Source organism: Jaculus jaculus, chromosome 1, assembly GCF_020740685.1.
Source record: "Jaculus jaculus isolate mJacJac1 chromosome 1, mJacJac1.mat.Y.cur, whole genome shotgun sequence".
NCBI lineage: Eukaryota > Metazoa > Chordata > Mammalia > Rodentia > Dipodidae > Jaculus > Jaculus jaculus.
Genome location: NC_059102.1, coordinates 17,189,015 through 17,206,664, shown reverse-complemented (window position 1 = coordinate 17,206,664; position 17,650 = coordinate 17,189,015). Strand labels below are relative to the sequence as shown.

At 42.2% G+C, this 17,650-nt stretch overlaps 1 protein-coding gene across 3 annotated transcripts in view; it reads left to right on the top strand.

Moving 5' to 3' along the window:
* Window positions 1–17,650, top strand: part of Eno4 (enolase 4) — a 39,004-nt gene that overhangs the window by 5,895 nt on the left and 15,459 nt on the right. For all 3 annotated transcript variants that reach the window (XM_004659218.2, XM_045149579.1, XM_045149573.1), the window contains exons 3-6: window positions 1,365–1,555; window positions 11,787–11,932; window positions 13,628–13,797; window positions 13,893–14,024. In XM_004659218.2, coding sequence (XP_004659275.2) covers window positions 1,365–1,555; window positions 11,787–11,932; window positions 13,628–13,797; window positions 13,893–14,024 — 639 coding nt within the window. The remainder of the gene's footprint in view (window positions 1–1,364; window positions 1,556–11,786; window positions 11,933–13,627; window positions 13,798–13,892; window positions 14,025–17,650) is intronic.

The following is a 17,650-nucleotide window of genomic DNA, read 5'->3' as shown; positions in this document are numbered from 1 at the left end:
CCAACACCTGGCGCCACCATACCTGGTTCAATTAATTAATTATTTCTTCTTTTTTTAAAAAATGTATTTGCACAGAGAGGGAGAGAGAGAGAGAATGAGTGCATCAGGGCCTCCAACCACTGCAAATGAACTCCATATGCATGTGCCACTTGGGGAATTGAACCCAGGTTGTTAGGCTTGGCCAGTACCTTAATCACTGAGTCATCTCTCTAGGCCTCAATTAATTTTAACAGTTAATTTCAATTCACTTTTTTGCCTATTTGCTAGAAATAATGTTGCTATGGTCCCTGGTAATGAGAGTAATTATGTCACGTGTGTTCATATTCGTTGAGAGGTACTGATAGAAAAAGAAATTCAGGCCTTGGAAGATAGCTTAGTTGTTAGAGTGGTTGCCTTGCAAGCAATAGTACCTGAATTTAATCCCCAGAACCGATGTAAACTGCCAGTGTGGTAGCACACACCTGTAATCCTAGCACTGGGAGGCAGAGACAGGAGTGTCCCTGGGACTTGCTGGCCAGCCAGTCTACTTAGTGAGCTGCATGCCGATGACCAACCATGTCTCACAATGATGTCTCACATCATTCCTGAGGATCGACACTTAGGATTTTCCACTGGTTTCCACCTGTACCTTGCATGCCCAGATATGCCTACACACATATGAATATGCATGTACCATGTATGCACATCACACACACATGCAGAAAAAGAAGAAAGAAATTCAATGTAGGAATCTTAAGGGTATTTTAACAAGTCAGGTTTTTTTTTTTTAATGTATTTTTATTTATTTATTTTCAAGCAGAGAGAGAGAGAGAGAGAAGAGAGACACAGACAGAATGGGTGTGCCAAAACCTCCATCTGCTTCATATGAACTCCAGATACATGTACCACTTTGTGCATCTGGGTTTATGTGGATACTGGGGAATCAAACCTGAGTTGTTAGGCTTTGTAGGCAAGCTCCTTAACCACTGAGCCATCTCTCCACCCAGTAAGTCAATAATTTTTGTTTGTTTGGTTTCTATGTTTTCAAGGTACAGTCTTGCTCAGGCCCAGGCTGACCTGGAATTCACTATGTAGTCTCAAGGTGGCCTCGAACCCATGGTGAGCCTCCTACTCGAGTGCTGGGATTAATGGTGGCATGCACCACCACACCTGGCCTTTCAATAATTTTAAATATTTTGTGAAGTTGGGTTTCACATTATTTCAACAGCTTTGAGAATATTGCAAAGAAAATGACATATTCTCATTTTTTTCCCCTTGAAATAAATTAGTGATAAAATTTATGCAAGTTAAAAAGTAGATTACTTCAATTTCTTATTTTCTGGGAGAGGCAGAGAGAATGTGCAGTCCATTCATGTCATTGTTAGACCGTCTGTTCCGTGATGATCCCTACTCACTTTGAAGTCCTGGAGAATGCTTTGCCAGAGCTGTTGGAAGGAGAGGAAGCAGAAAGGGACCTGGCAGTGAGTACAGCAGTCCAGTGGATCAACGAGTCCATCACGGAGGAGCTGTGTGGCCAGGTGCCCAGCAACCAGACCGAGGTGGACCATGTGCTCAGGTACAGATTCAACCTTGACATAGAAACATCAGCTATAGACACTTAACCTGCGGCCTTCCCTCTTCACCTGCCAGTCAAATGACTGCAGACCAGGGCTTCTCACCCTTTTTCCACTCTGAACCCCTTGTTGCCTGAGAAAATGTATACAACCCTCGGCGTAAGGTCATATAAAAAGTAGGTATGCAAATCAAAGAGATACTGATAATAAATCATAAAGACATTTATTTTTTTCATTTATTTATTTATTAGAGAGAGAGAGAAACAGGCAAACAGAGGGAATAGGTGCACCAGGGCTTCCAGCTGCTACAAATGAACACCAAGAGCATGTGCCATTTGGCTTACATCTGGCTTACATGTGTCTTGGGGAGTCGAACCTGGGCCCTTTCTGTGCTTTGCAGGCAAGCACCTTAACCGCTAAACTATCTCTCCAGCCCCAGAGACATTTATTTTGAAACAACTTTTTGACATACATATAATTTTATCATTTATTAAACTGGAGAGTAGGTTTTCATACTAATGAGATGGACATGTTTGTTTTATGTAAAGAGTTAAATCTTGGCTTGAATATGTGAAAAAGTTAGAGTTGATTGATTTTGATCTTATTTTCATCAATGCTGAAAACACTTCATGTGAATACATAGTGAAAAATTACAGAAGTCTGTTGAAAGCCATTTCAGAAATTGAAGAAAATTCTACCCCAATCCCAAGCCAAAATTCATTTAACAGCTTTGCATAAAACTCAAATCAGCAATTCAAATAGCAGTTTTTAAAATCAAACACTGTAACACAATAAAACCCAAAGATATGCTAATTTAATACTTGGAAGATAAAGTATTACTAGGGGAATGTAAAAGTTTTTGGTTTTCATAATTAAACTGTTAGGTTTCTGTAAGCTCACTGAACTTTGTGTATCGAATAAAACACTGCCGTTTGTAGCACCTAGTAGTCTTGACTCTGAACCGTGGAGTTTCGGGCGTCCTTCACTGGCTCTGCGTGAGCGATGGTGTGAGGGCCCAGGGCAGTGCACACCTGGTGTGCCTCCAGAACAAAGCCGCAGCGGCGTCTCACACCACGCCACGCGAGCAAGGCCTGCCAGAAACCCCTTGGGTTCATTATGCGTTTGATTTGAATTAATTTTTGGTCCTTTCATGCTCAGAAGTCTTTTCCTGTTGCCAAAGTTTTCACACCCTCAGCACTTAGAGTCTGTTACATGAGTCTAAATGAGGTCATGACACCGTTTAAGAAGCTGAACTGTATCAATCTAGAGTTGGAAAGGCAATTTCAGAAGTGCATGTCAAAGCAGCAAATTTGTACATGAAGTATGGTTTTCTCATATAAGATTACACAGAGCCCGTCTCTTTTCATGCACGGAACTTCGCACGGATTCATCAGAAACCTTCCTTAGGAGAAGGATGCAGTTACAAATTTAGTAATAGTCTTCTTTCTCCCTGCTCCCTCCCAGGTGCCCTCTGAGATCCTCAGGTCCTTCCCTGTGGTCACCATGGCTGTGGCTTCCATTCTGTCCTCCAGCCACAATCAAATCTTCCGCCCTTGCTCTGGGATTTCATGACTAAAAGTTAGAAAACCAGCTGGGCGTGGTGGCACACCCCTTTAGTCCCAGCACTCAGGAGGCAGAGGTAGGAGGATCGCTGTGAGTTCAAGGCCACCCTGAGACTACATAGTGAATTCTAAGTCAGCCGGGCTAGAGTGAGACCCAACCTCAAAACAAACAAACAGCCGGGCGTGGTGGCGCACGCCTTTAATCCCAGCACTCGGGAGGCAGAGGTAGGAGGATCGCCGTGAGTTCAAGGCCACCCTGAGACTACAGAGTTAATTCCAGGTCAGCCTGGACCAGAGTGAGACCCTACCTCGAAAACCCAAAAAAAAAAAAAAATAAAAAAAAATAAAAAATAAAAATAAAAATAAACAAGGAAAAGTTTGCTAGAGCTGTTTAAGTATTCTGTGCCACACTAAATACTGGGCCAGAATTGCTTCTTCATTTGAACATGTGTAAAGCTTCAATCCCCTTGGCCAAGCTGACATCAGCTGTATTCCCTTTTCTTTGAACTATATCACCTGCTCACCTGCACAACATCATGTTTAAGTTTGCTTCAGAGTCAGATGACATTCGTTTAAAAAAAAAAAAACTTAAAAGTTTTTGGTTTCCTTGGAGTTTCCAAATGCTACTCAGCTTAGTGTGTGTGTGTGTGTGTCTTTGTGTGTGTGTGTGTGTGTGTCTGTGTGTGAGTGTGTGTGTCTGTGTGTGTGTGTATGTTGTCCTATATTGTTTTTCCCAACCTCTCAGATGTGCCTTCTATTTTATTGCATCATTTCTCCTCTCTGAAGTTTCCTAGCCCCTTTCCCCAAACATCCCATCTGGACTGGCTCCTCTTGAGCCCTTCTAAAGAAATATAATAAAAATGTCATGCTATGTTTTGGGATTACATATTTGCTTCTTTTCTGTTTTCTTGTTCTTTTTGAAAGTAAGGATAAGAAAGAGGATGTTGGACAAAAGGTTTTTGAGTTCTTACATGTAAGAAATGTTTGTATTTTGTCCATGTGGTTGATAGTTTAGCTGAGTGTAGAATTCTCTATCGAAGTCAATTTACTTTAGCTATTCAGGGGTATTGCTCCATTGGCATCAGGATGTTAACATATTTAAAGAAAATCTCATTCCCACCATTTTTATTTGCATTGCTTTTTTGTTATATGATGTTGTTTTATCCTCTTCCTATTTTTCTTATATATAGGTATCCCAAAGTGAGATTTCCCAAAGGCTTTTATATACCTTTTTATGTAAAACTATAGTCACGAAGGATTCTTGAGTGGTTTGTCTTCTGAATATCATTTGTATAAGAATTCTAGTAGCTCTTAATCAAGTTTTCAAACATTATTTTTAAAGTGTAAATAGAGCTTAAAAATAAACTTTCTCTCCCCCACCTTGGAAAGAAATGAAATTTTAAAAAAAGTTTTAAGGAAGATGGCAGCCTAGGAACCACACCAAAGCAGCCTAGGGGAGAAAAAGCCAAAGAATACCCAGCAAAATAAACACTTTTATGAAAAAGTGAGGTGTATAAGAAATTAAAACGGCAGCAGAGAAGTAGGAGAGATCCAGGGCATCCAGAGCCCCCACAGGCAGGCTCCTGGCAGCGGCAGCTCCGGCTTCGGCATTGGCAGTGCCAGCTCTGGAAGCAGCGGCTTCAGCAGCGGGGCATCCAGCAGCAGCAGTAGTGGCTCCAGCAGCGGCAGCTCCAGCAGTGGCAGAGCCAGGTCTGTGGGGCCACAGCTGCCAGGCTCGGCTTTTTTTAATTCCCAAAGGAAAAGCCAGTGCCCAGCTCCAGAAAACAGAACAGTGGTCCAGTGATCCAGCCAGCCTACTTGAACCCACAGGGCACCAAAGAGGGATGCATAACTGAGACCAAAATCATCCAAAAAGGTAACTGGGATTGCAACAGGGAAGGGTCTCACTTGGTCACAAGATGACTTGGAACCCTCAGCAGACCAGAAATCTTTTTCTTTTTTTTTTTAATTAAAATTATTTATTTATTTATTTGAGAGCTACAGACACAGAGAGAAAGACAGATAGAGGGAGAGAGAGAGAATGGGCATGCCAGGGCCTCCAGCATCTGCAAATGAACTCCAGACGCGTGCGGCCCCTTGTGCATCTGGCTAACGTGGGACCTAGGGAACAGAGCCTCGAACTGGGGTCCTTAGGCTTCACAGGCAAGCGCTTAACCGCTAAGCCATCTCTCCAGCCCCAGACCAGAAATCTTAACCTCTTTGTTGATAGACGATCTGGATGTTATAATACCTACTCTTGCATAAATACTTGGTGCTGTTTTTCACTGAATGTGTACATTGTTTAGTTTATATTTTAGAATCTATCTGTATTTTGTTCCACTCAGCCTGCTTGAACACTTCCATAGCAGGCAAACTCAACCCCTAGGAACACCTTTATAGATATTCTGAGAGTCTTAAGAGCCACACCTAACACCTTAAGCTCCTACCCTGAAGATATGTAACATCAGAACAATTGACACAGCTAAGAATACCCAGCTAGCTAGAAAATCCAAGCATTAACTTAATCCAAGATGCAAAAATATATACATTATAACACAAGAAACACTAGAAACCAAGACAATATAAGTCCACCAAAAATTATTAATGCATCAGAAATGACCTCCAGTGAGAACAAGTTAGAGGAAATGCCTGAGAAAGATTTCAAAAGAATGATTGTGTATATGTTAAAAGAAGACAAAGAAAAAAATCAAAGGAATCAAAGAAGACACAGGACACCAATTTAATGAAATAAAGAAGTCAATACAAGACATAAATAAGGAAATAGAAATAAAAAAGAAAAAACAGTCAAAATTACTAGCAGTGAAGAACACAGTTAATGAAATAAAAAACTCTGTAGAAAATCTCACCAGTAGAATGGATGAAGGAGAAGACAGATTATCTAAGCAAGAAGACCAGGTGGCAGATCTAATACAGTCCAACAAAGAGAAAGACAAACTAATAGAAAAGTATGAATGGGAATTTCAAGATATTCGGAAACTATGAAAAGATCAAACATAAGAATACAGGGCATAGTAGAAGGAGAGGAATTTCACTCCAAAGACATAGTAGGTGTCTTCAACAAAATCATAGAAAAAAACTTCCCCCAAATTGGGAAAGAGGTGCCAATGCAGATACAGGAATCCTTTAGAACCCCAGCCAGACAAAACCTGGAAAGAACCTCTCCTCGCCATATTATAATCAAAGTACCAAACACACAAACCAAAGAAAAAATATTGAAAGCAGTTAGAGAGAAAAATCAAGTTACCTACAAAGGCAAGCCCATCAAGATTACAGCAGATTATTCAACACAAACTTTAAAAGCCAGAAGGGCTTGGAGTAATGTATTCCAAGTTCTGAAAGATAACAACTGTCAACCAAGGTTACTTTATCCTGCAAAGCTATCCATTCAAATAGACAGAGAAATAAGGACATTACATGACAAAAGCAGGTTAAAGGAGTATTTGAAGACAAAACCAGCTCTACAGAAAATACATGAAAGATTCCTCCATGCTGAAGAAAAGGAAAAGCACACATATAAGGAACCTACAAAAAATAAGCAATACTCAAATACTAGTTAACACAAGAGAGTAAAGGTAGAACCAGAACCACAAAATTAAAGGCAAACATAAATATACACCTTTCAATAATATCTCTTACTATCAACGGCCTCAATGCCCCAACGTAAACACATAGGTTTGCAGACTGGGTTAAAAAGCAGGAGCCTACAATTTGTTGTCTCCAAGAAACTCACCTTTCTACAAAGTATAGACATTATCTTAGGGTGAAAGATTGGAAAATGGTGTTTTAAGCAAATGGGCCTAGAAAACAAGCAGGGGTTGCTATCCTAATATCAGACAAGGTAGACTTCAGTCCAACATTAGTCAAGAAAGATAAGGACAGTCACTTTATATTGATTACGGGCACACTCCAACAGGAGGACATTACAATCCTAAACATATATGCACCTAAGATGGGGGCTCCCAAATTCATCAAACAAACACTATTAGAACTAAGGTCACAGATAACACCAAACACAATGGTGGTAGGTGATTTTAATACCCCTTCATCAATTGACAGGTGATCCCAGGAAAAAATAAACAGAGAGGCATCTGGACTAAGTGAGGTCATAGAAGGAATGGACCTAACAGATATATACAGGACATTTCATACAAAGGCTGCAGAATATACATTCTTTTCAGCAGCATATGGAACATTCTCCAAAATAGACCATATGTTAGGACAGAAAGCAAATCTTAACAAATTCAGGAAAGTTGAAATAATTCCTTGCATTCTATCTTGCTCCAGCCAGTGGGGAGTTGAACAAGGACCTGAGGGGAAGTTAACCTGAATGGGAAAAGACAAACAGACACAAGAAGGAGACCATGCTAGATGTTTGTCAAGGCCTCAGAGTCTTTATTTTTTACACAGTGGTTCTGTAGGGGAAGAAAAACGAGGGGGGGGGGGATAGGCTGGCTGACATGATTTAGGGCTTTGGAATAGTCAGGAAACCTAGAAGGGATGTAATCTGGTGTTCATCTAATCTTGCCTCAATGGCTTAACATCCTGACTGCACCAGGCTTCATATCCTGACCATAAACTGGCCTTTTGCAAAAGGTAAGATTCTGTAAGCAGTCTGCTGACCTATGTTCCAGAAGTACCTAACAGAAAGCTGGATGGACCAGCTTTCTAAGTAATAAGTCAGCTTATAAGCAGGCCCAGGCAAAATGGAGAGGCTTTTGCTCTATGGATCCTGACACTATCTGACCACAATGGAATTAAACTACAAATCAATAGCAAGAAAGGCTATAGAGCATACAGAAAATCATGGAAACTAAACAATACACTACTAAATGATGAATGGGTCAATGAAGAAATCAAGAAGGAAATCAAAAAATTTATAGAGTCAAACGATAATGAGAACACAGCATACCAAAATCTCTGGGACACAATGAAGGCAGTTCTAAGAGGTAAATTTATAGCTTTAAGTACATATATTGAAATTAGAAAGGTCACAAGTAAATGCCCTAATGCTTCACCTTAAAGCCTTGGAAAAAGAACAACAAGGCAAACCAAAAATCAGTAGACAGGAAGAAATAATAGATTAGGGCAGAAATTTATGAAATAGAAACAAAACAAATCCAAAGAATTAATGAAACAAAGAGTTGGCTCTTTGAAAGGATAAACAAGATTGATAAACCCTTAGCAAATCTGAGCAAAAGAAAGAGAGAAGAGACACAAATTAATAAAATTAGAGATGAAAAAGGTAACATTACAACAGATGCCAGAGAAATTAAAAAAATCATAGGGACATACTATAAAAGCATATACTCCACAAAGTATGAAAGTCTGGAAGAAATATATGATTTCCTTAATTTATATGACCCACCTAAATTAAATCAAGATGAGATTAATCACTTAAATAGACCTATAACAAGCATGGAGATCCGAACAGTTATCAATAATCTCCCAACTAAAAAAATCCCAGGCCCACATGGATTCACTGCTGAATTTTACTAGACCTTCAAGGAAGAGCTCACACCATTGTTTCTTAAGCTATAGCACTCCTAGGCATATATCCTAAGGACTCATCTCATTTCCTTAGAAGTATGTGCTCAACCATGTTTATTGCTGCTCAATTCACAATAGCTGGGAAATGGAACCAGCCTAGATGTCCCTCAAGTGATGAATGGATAATGAAGATATGGCACATTTATACAATGGAGTTCTACTCAGCAGTAAAGAAAACTGAAGTTATGAAATTTGCAGGAAGATGGATGGATCTGGAAAGGATTATACTAAGTGAGGTAACCCAGGCCCAGAAAGCAAACCATTACATGTTCTTTCTCATATGTGGATCCTAGCTACAGATGATTTGGCTTCTGTGTGAGAAGGACAAAACTCAGTAGCAGAGGCCAGTAAACTAGAAAAGAGATAGAAAGGGAAGAGAAAGGAAGGGAGGGGGTACTTAATAGGATGGTATTGTATATATGTAAGTAGAGGAATAGATTAATGGGGGTGAAAGGGCCCAAAATGAGGTCTGGGGAAGACATTGAGTAAAGGAAAGGTGGAGGGACAGCTAATCAAAATCTAAGAGGGTATAAATAAAACATATGTAATCCTACTTTTTTGGACAGTCAAACACTCAGGAGCTGTAGATTGTTACTAGAAAATTTTCAGTGCCAGGGATGGGATATCTTCCAGTGAGTTGTTGGCCAGGGAGATCCCTGATGCCCCTAAAGCATTATAGCTCATTGCCAAGGTCCTTGGTTTCCCACCAGGAATATATGGTATGACCCTATTGCTGAAGACTCTATATACTTGGGCTGCATGGCCACTGACAAATCTCGCTGGAACTGAGCTGATAACCTCCTCCATGTATGCCAGCTGACGGAAAGCTGGAAGAAGCCATTCTGCATGCAGTTCATTGGGAGAAAAAGAAATAACCAGTGAAGATACTCATCAGTGGACACTGCAAGCCTTGTAATTGGCCAGCCCGGCCAAATGAGCCAATGGGTGCAATAGAGGCATGTCTGTTATGGGGGAAACCAACTGCCCTCTAATTGGACTGGAGTCCACTCCATGGGAAGTGAATACATCCCTGACACTGAAAACTTAACACAGGGGTGGATAGTCATGAGACATAGGGGTGTAATGTCTGCTGTTATCTGGCCAAATTTATATACTATGCTTATCAAACTGCCCAATAAGCACTTCTGTTAATGTTCAAACCTTTGTATTAATGCTACTCTCACTTTTGGTTGAGAATATTCTCTTTTCAGATGGCAGTGACCTTGGGACTACTCAGAAGGTATCATGGTGATGGCAAGAAATGACTGCAGTGCTCAGTACTGCAATATCTGTATCACACCTTCCAAGGCTCAGGGTCTAATGCAGAAGTGGTGGAAAGAATGTAAGAGCCAAAGGAAGGGCAGGACTCCATACAACATGCTCCCTCCACACACAAAATGGCCTGGATATCCATGGCCTCACAGTGCCTGATACCACCTGCATAAGACCATCATAAGCAGAGGAAAAGATCAAGACATCAAAAGTAAAAGAAAGACTTATTGAGATGGGGAGGGGGTATGATAGAGAGTGGAGTTTCAAAGGGGCAAGTGGGAGGAGGGAGGGTATCACCATGGTGTATTTTTAATAATCATGGAAGTTGTTAATAATAATTTTAGAAAAAATTTTAAAATGTCATACATGAAAATGAAATGAAAGTCACAAAATTCTTTGGGCTGGAAAAACACAAGGCACAAGACCACAGTGACATAGGTCAGTCTGATATAGTGCTTGTTAGATTTTTGCAAACTTCCTAAGTGTCATGAGGACAATATGAGAGACCAAAAAGAAATAACATGCTACATCTGGCTTCTGTAACCTCGCTTAATAGCTAGACAATAATACTGCCATTTAAAGCAGACAGCCATTTTGAGTAAATAAGAAGCCTAGGCCCGGCTCAGATGAGGAACTACCTGACCAATGTGGTTCTTTTGCTTCTGTATGCATGCTTACTTAACTATAGCCACCACCCCCTCCTGATTTCTGGGATGCCTCCTCCCAAGGACATTCCAGAAATACCTAGCCACAGGGGCCCTGGCGTCTTGCAAAAGATAAGTTGCTGACCTAAGATAAGTAGGCTAGAGTTCATGCATGTGCCCTCTTAGAACCAATCATTTTAAAAGTCGCAACATGATGTAACCTCGGCGGTCTTTTTCCTTTATAAACCCCTTCCCTCTGAGGGTTGGGGCTCTCTCCCTCATTACTGCTGTGCCGGACTGTGTGGACGGAGCACAGGCCAAGGCTTCCAATAAAGAAACCTGCTTCAACAACAACAACAACAACAATAATAATAAAATTAAAAAATAAAAAAATTCTGGAAAGCACAAAAAAAAAGTTTTAAGGAGGGGAGCTGGAGAGATGGCTCAGCAACTAAGGCACTTGGCTGCAAAGCTTAACAACCAGAGTTCATTTCCCCAGTACCCATGTAAAGCCAGATACACAAAGTGGCACATGCATCTGGAGTTTGTTTGCAGTGGCTAGAAGTCCTGGCATGCCCATTTTCTCCCCCTCCAAGTTGGAAATAGAATGAAATAAGCAATTTTTTAAATAAATACCAAAAATCTTTAAACAGTTATTTGTAGACTAATATGAACTTAAGCTCTTGAAAGCAGTGTTAACAGCATTGTTATTTTGTAGTGTGTGGTGTATTCATGTATGGAGACATGCATGTAGTAGAGGCCATCGGAGAACATTAGATGCATTCAATTTATTCTTCTTCTGCCTTATTTCCTTGAGACAAGGTCTCTCTCTGAACTTGGAGCTTGCCACTCATTGGCGAGACTGGGTGCCAGTGAGCCCCAGCTGTCCTGTGTCCACCTCACCCTGTTCTGGGGTCACAGGAGTGTAAGGCCATGCCTGGTTCTTCACGTAGGAACTGGGGATGGAATCTCAGCTTCCCATATGTGCACAGCGAGCTCTCTCACCTACTGACCCATCTCCCAGCACAACATCTTTTTTTTATTTGACCTTGAAATTAAGGTTAATTTGTTCTTAAGTAGCTATGAAAATGTTATTGAAACATAATGGGGTCAGCTCTACAACATAATCAGAAGTACAGAAGCATTTCTGAATGTTCCTAAGTAAGCCATGTTTTCTTGTAATTAAGGCTGTTCTTTGAAGGTAAAGTACAAGAAGATAAAGAGAGAAAAGAATTGGAAAAGGCTCTGGAAGAGTCTGTGGTGCAAGCTCCTCCGCCAGTAACACTGCCGCCACCTCCTCCACCTCCTCCCAAAAAGAAAGGACAGAAGCAAGGTGGGTGCTCTGTCACCTCGTAGAACCTGTGATGACAAACACGTGAGGAAGAAGGATGGAGCTGGGATGGTTTGGCTGTTGGCCAGGTGCCAGCTACCAGTTTGACCTCACCCTCCAGTTTTACTTGAAAGGCAAAACAATTGATTTCTCACCCAAATGTGAGCGCCTAATGAATAAAAGGCATCAAATGGTAGCAGAGGTTGGGAGCTGGACAGAGGAGGAATGGAATGGCTGGGGGGCCTTTCACCTCCCTGTATGTACCTATAGGGTAATCACAAAGCCATTCCATATTTGATCAGAATCTTTGTTGTTTTATAGAAGGGCTTTATTGGATTAGCTTACAAGGTACAGACAGGCAGTCCAGCAATAGCTAGAGAGTTGCAGGCTGCAAGCTGGAGAGTTGGAGAACCCCAGGGCTGCTCACCATTCCATATTTGAGAGTATTCTTTGATGTGGAAAACAGACATGTCCTCAGCTCTATGTTTAATACAAGTTACATGTGCTCTAGAAACCTTTATTGTTAGAAAGCAAATAATTTGCCCTTTGCTAACAGGCTGTTACCCTCAGCTCCCCCAGCAGGTGCTCCTGGGATCATAGATGTCCTTATGCCTTTTGAACCAGGCCACGTTCCTTAAGGACTCAAGTCACGCTTTAATCAACTTGGCATCATTGCCAGGATCTAGCATGATGCCAGGCACATCTTAAACCCAATAAATATGGCGCTCATTGAATAAGGAACTAAAGAGACCACGATTCAAGGTCCCTTATTTCATTGATTCTGCAGCTGAGGTCCAGAGAGGGAAGAGAACTCATCAGGATACAAAGACTGTGTTAGACTAGTCTCTCCAAAGGGAGAGAGGGCCGCTGTTGAGCTGTAGGTAGAGACCGTCAGTGAATGATTCTTTGCCAGGTGTTTTTGACTGACAGGACCTGGACCTTATGAGAACAGAAGCTGTACTGCATGCAGAGTGTCTAGCCTTTTAACATTGTGACATGCCATTGCCATTGCCATCTGCAAATGTGTTGGGCTGCATTCATAGTATCTTGGGATACAGGAAGCAGGTTTACTACACAGTAGTTTGCTCAGCACTTAGTACGTGCTGGGTGCTTAGTGAGTCTTATCTCTGCCGAGGACCTAAGGAAGGTCAGAGGCTGTGGGGAGGGAATAGGAAACTAGAGGTTCATGAGGGACTCTGGTATTTGATCAGAAAAGGTGGCTGAAAACAGAGTGAGAAATGACTCAGACTTCTGAGTTGGGTCTGGGGCATTTCTAAAGATGGTCACCAACATAGAGCATAGCATTACTTTGAAATGAGAGAAAGACAGCAGCCATATGCAGGAAGAGATGATTGATGTTGGTTATACAGCAGTTATTGTGAAATATGGAAAAACAAAGGGTGAAGAATTCACAGACCATCTAAATCCTCTCCTTGTTTACTTTATTTAACATATCAGGCAAGTCAACCACAAAAAACCCCAGTTTACTTGCATAGGAATGTGGGAATAACATTATCTCCCTTGTAACACTGCTGACCAAGTTCATAGTGAATGGCCTAGAAGTCATTAGGCATGGCTTAGCATGTTTGAGTATCAGTAAGTGAAACCAAACAAAAAACTTCTCAGAGGTACAGTATTAGTCCTATTGTAGTGAGGCTGCCTAGAAAGGAATCTTCTCTCCCACGTTTCCCCCCCTAGGACGGAAGGATTCTCTTGCAGAGAAACCAGTCATACCCCCAGAGCCCGCGGAGCCTGTACTCCATGGCAGTATGGCCGTCGGGGCTGTGTCATTAGCTGTTGCCAAAGCCAGTGCTGTGCTGAGTGGTATTCCTCTGTACTTAAACATCGCGTTGCTGAAACACAGTCAGGTTAGTAACTTACATTCTACTGTCAGGAGCCTGGAGTGAGTGTGTCAGCGAGAATGAGCTGACTTTCTCATGTCCCTCGCTTCCCCTCATCTCAGGAACAGCCTTCCGTGATGACCATGCCGTTGCTGATGGGATCTGTGCTCAGCTGTGGGAAGCAGTCACCTGGGAAGCTGAATTTAATGAAGGAACTGATTTGCATCCCCCACCCTGGACTAACAACCAAACAAGTACTTTACGTTAGCTAAGACTGCATTCCCTTAAAAAAGGTTCCATCACAGGTGAAGTTTTAGCATAGCTCCCCGATGACATTAAGGGAGAGGGAGTTCAATATAAGAAAAGTGATTTTAGAAAATTAAGGAAGTGGGAAGAAAGCAGCGCCTCAAACATAGAGAGACAAAGAACTTTTAGAGGTTTGGTGCTATGAGTATTGGCTCATGCTAAGGACTCAGAGGAGGATCAACTCCAAAGGCTTCCATGGTACAGGAGGGTTATTATCTGGGGGAGCTCGAGTATCTTTGTTTATGATCTGTGCACTTTATTTATTGGCAGTAGCAAGTAGAAGCTGGCAACTCCTTAGCAGCCCATTGTGCTAAGAACTCCAGGCCTGGCAGATGGCCTGGCGTGTCAGACATGTTTAGTACACATGTGAATGAACCCTATGCCCCAGCTTTAGTTCTCAGGGTATGCTGGTGGTCTCTACCGCCTCCCAGTGGCCCTAGTCACTGTGCCTCTCTAAGTCCTCACAAAGCAATTAGACATTAGGGAAAATTAAAATTTTGTGTTCTATAGTGAATGCTTTCAGCAAAAGTATAGGAAACTTCCCCCTTATCTTCAAGTAATAAATAATGATGTCTTTCTAAGTTAGTGGAAGTAATTGGTTTTCTTTGTGATAAAGCATCATTTTTTAAAGTTTTTGTTTTTGTTTATTTTTATTTATTTATTTATTTACAAGTGACAGACAGAGAGAGAAAGAGGAAGAGAGATAGAGGGAGAGAGAGACAGAGAGAGAGAGAATGGGCAGGTGCACCAGGGCCTCCAGCCACTGTAAATGAACTCCAGATGCATGTGCCACCTTGTGTATCTGGCTTACATGGGTACTGGGGAATCAAGCCTTGAACGGGGGTCCTTAGGCTTCACAGGCAAGTGCTTAGCGGCTAAGCCATCTCTCCAGCCCATAGCATCATTTTTAGCAAAATATCGCCTCGGGACTTGCATGTGACTTGCCAGCCGTCATGGTATTCAGACCTTGGTGCCGGGACCCCTCTTCTCATTGCTACCTGCTGTGCTGTCCCAGCCACAGAGCGCTGTGCCATCCTTCATGTGGCCTAGCGCACAGCCGCCATCATCAGAGCTCACTTGCCACTTCTTTTTTTAAAAAATTTTTTTGTTCATTTTTTATTTATCTATTTGAGAGCGACAGACACAGAGAGAAAGGCAGAGAGAGAGAGAGAGAGAGAGAGAATGGGCACGCCAGGGCTTCCAGCCACTGCAAACGAACTCCAGATGCGTGCGCCCTCTTGTGCATCTGGCTAACGTGGGTCCTGGGGAATTGAGCCTCGAACCAGGGTCCTTAGGCTTCACAGGCAAGCGCTTAACCGCTAAGCCATCTCTCCAGCCCACTTGCCACTTCTATTTTGGTTTTCTAAGGTAGAGTCTCACTCTAGCTCGGGCTGACCTGGAATTCACTATGTATTCTCAGGGTGGCCTTGAGCTTTCGGTGATCTTCCTACCTCTGCCTCCTGAGTGCTGGGATTAAAGGCGTGCACCACCATGCCCGGCTACCACTTGCCACTTCTTAATCTACATGAGATTCATACTGATTCATCCACTCCGATCCAGGCTACCTGGATGACCTGTGACATATATTGCAAAGTGATCAGGCTGGGCAAGAGACCATGACAGATAACGATGTTAGCTTGATCTAAGGAATGGAACCTGGGAGTTTGGCACAACAAGGAGACTAAGTTAGAGCCTCGCATCCACAACCAGGGACCAGAGGTTGACATTTGACCTCTGATTCTGTAGACTGCATCATTCACTAACTGCCAGCCTTGAGTAGGGACTTTATGAATAGTCTCCAATGTGATTCAAGTTTTATTTATTTATTTATTTTTTATTAACAACATCCATGATTGTAAACAATATCCCATGGTAAAGCCCTCCCTCCTCCCACTTTCCACTTTGAAACTCCACTCTCCATCATATCCCCTCCCCCTCTAAATCAGTTTCTCTTTTATTTTGATGTCAGGTGTCAGGCACTGTGAGGTCATGGATTATCCAGGCCATTTTGTATCTGGAGGAGCATGTTGTAAGGAGTCCTAACCCTTCCTTTGGCTCGTACATTCTTTCCGCCACCTCTTCTGCAATGGACCCTGAGGCTTGGAAGGTGTGATAGAGATATTGCAGTGCTGAGCGCTCCTGTCACTTCTTCCCAGCACCATTATGCCTTCTGAGTCATCCCAAGGTCACTACCATCTGAAAAGAGAAGGTTCTCTACCAAAGTGAGAGTAGCATTAATATATGAGTATGAGGCTAGAGAGAAGTGCTTACTGGGCAGTTTGATGAGCATAGTATATACACCTAGCCAGACAGCAGCAGATGTTATACCCCTAGGGCTCATGACTACCCCATTATAGGTTTTCAGTATCAGGGATGTATTCCCTCCCATGCAGTGGGCCTCCAGTCACATTAGAGGTTAGTTGGTTTCCACCATGGCAGACGTGCCACTATTGCACCTGTTGGCTCATTTGGCCTGGCTGGCAAAATATAAGGCTTGCAGTGGCCACTGTTGAGTATCTTCACTGGTGATTTCTCTCTCTTCCATTGAACTGAATGCAGAATGACTTCTTCCAGCTTTCTGTCAGCTTGTCTACATGGAGGAGGTTATCCTGCTCAGTTCTAGCAGGATTTCTCAGTGACCTTGTAGCCCAAGTATGTGGAGTCTTCAGCAATAGGGTCTTACCACCTATTCCTGGTGGGAAACCAATGGCAGCCTGTAATGTTTTGGGGGCATCAGGGACCTCCCTGGCCAACAACTCACTGGAAGATATCCCACCCCCAGCACTGAAAATTTTTTAGTAACAATATATGGCTCCTGAGTGTTCCATTGTCCAAAACAGTAGGATCCCATATGATTTATTTATATCATCTTAGATTTTGATAAGCCCTCCTTACACCTTTGCTTTACTCAATCTCTTCCCCTGACCTCACTTAGGCCTTTTCACCTCCATTAACCTATTCTACTTACATATTGTGGTGGTTTGAATAGATGGCCCCCAATATATTCAGTTTTTAATTTGTTTGTAGTTTGCATCTGCAGCTACCTGGTTGGAGGCAGTGTCACTGGGTGGATCTTAAGGTGTGGTGGTGGGTTTCAGATTTCATCCTAAAGATATGCAAAGTGTACCTAGCTGGAGTTCTTTTTGGTTTTTGGCTTGTGCCTCTCTCTCTCTGCTTGGTTATGTGAAGGCAGGCCAGCTTCTTCTGCCATTTATGGAACTTCCCCTGGATCTGTAGGCTTCAATAAATACCCCTTCCTCCATAACTGTACCTGGTCTGGAAGTTCATCTCAGTGAACCTGAAGCTGTCTGCTACACATATGCAATATCATCCTATTAAGTACCCCTTTCCCTTCCTTTCTCTTCCATTTATATCTCTTTTCTAGCTTACTGGCCTTTGATACTGAGTTTTCTTCCTACTCACACTGGTCTAATCATCTGTAGCTAGGATCTACATATGAGAGAGAACATACTATGCTTGGTTTTCTGGGCCTGGGTTACCTCACTTAGTATAATCCTTTCCAGATCCATCCATTTTCCTGTAAATTTCATACCTTCATTTTTCTTTACCACTG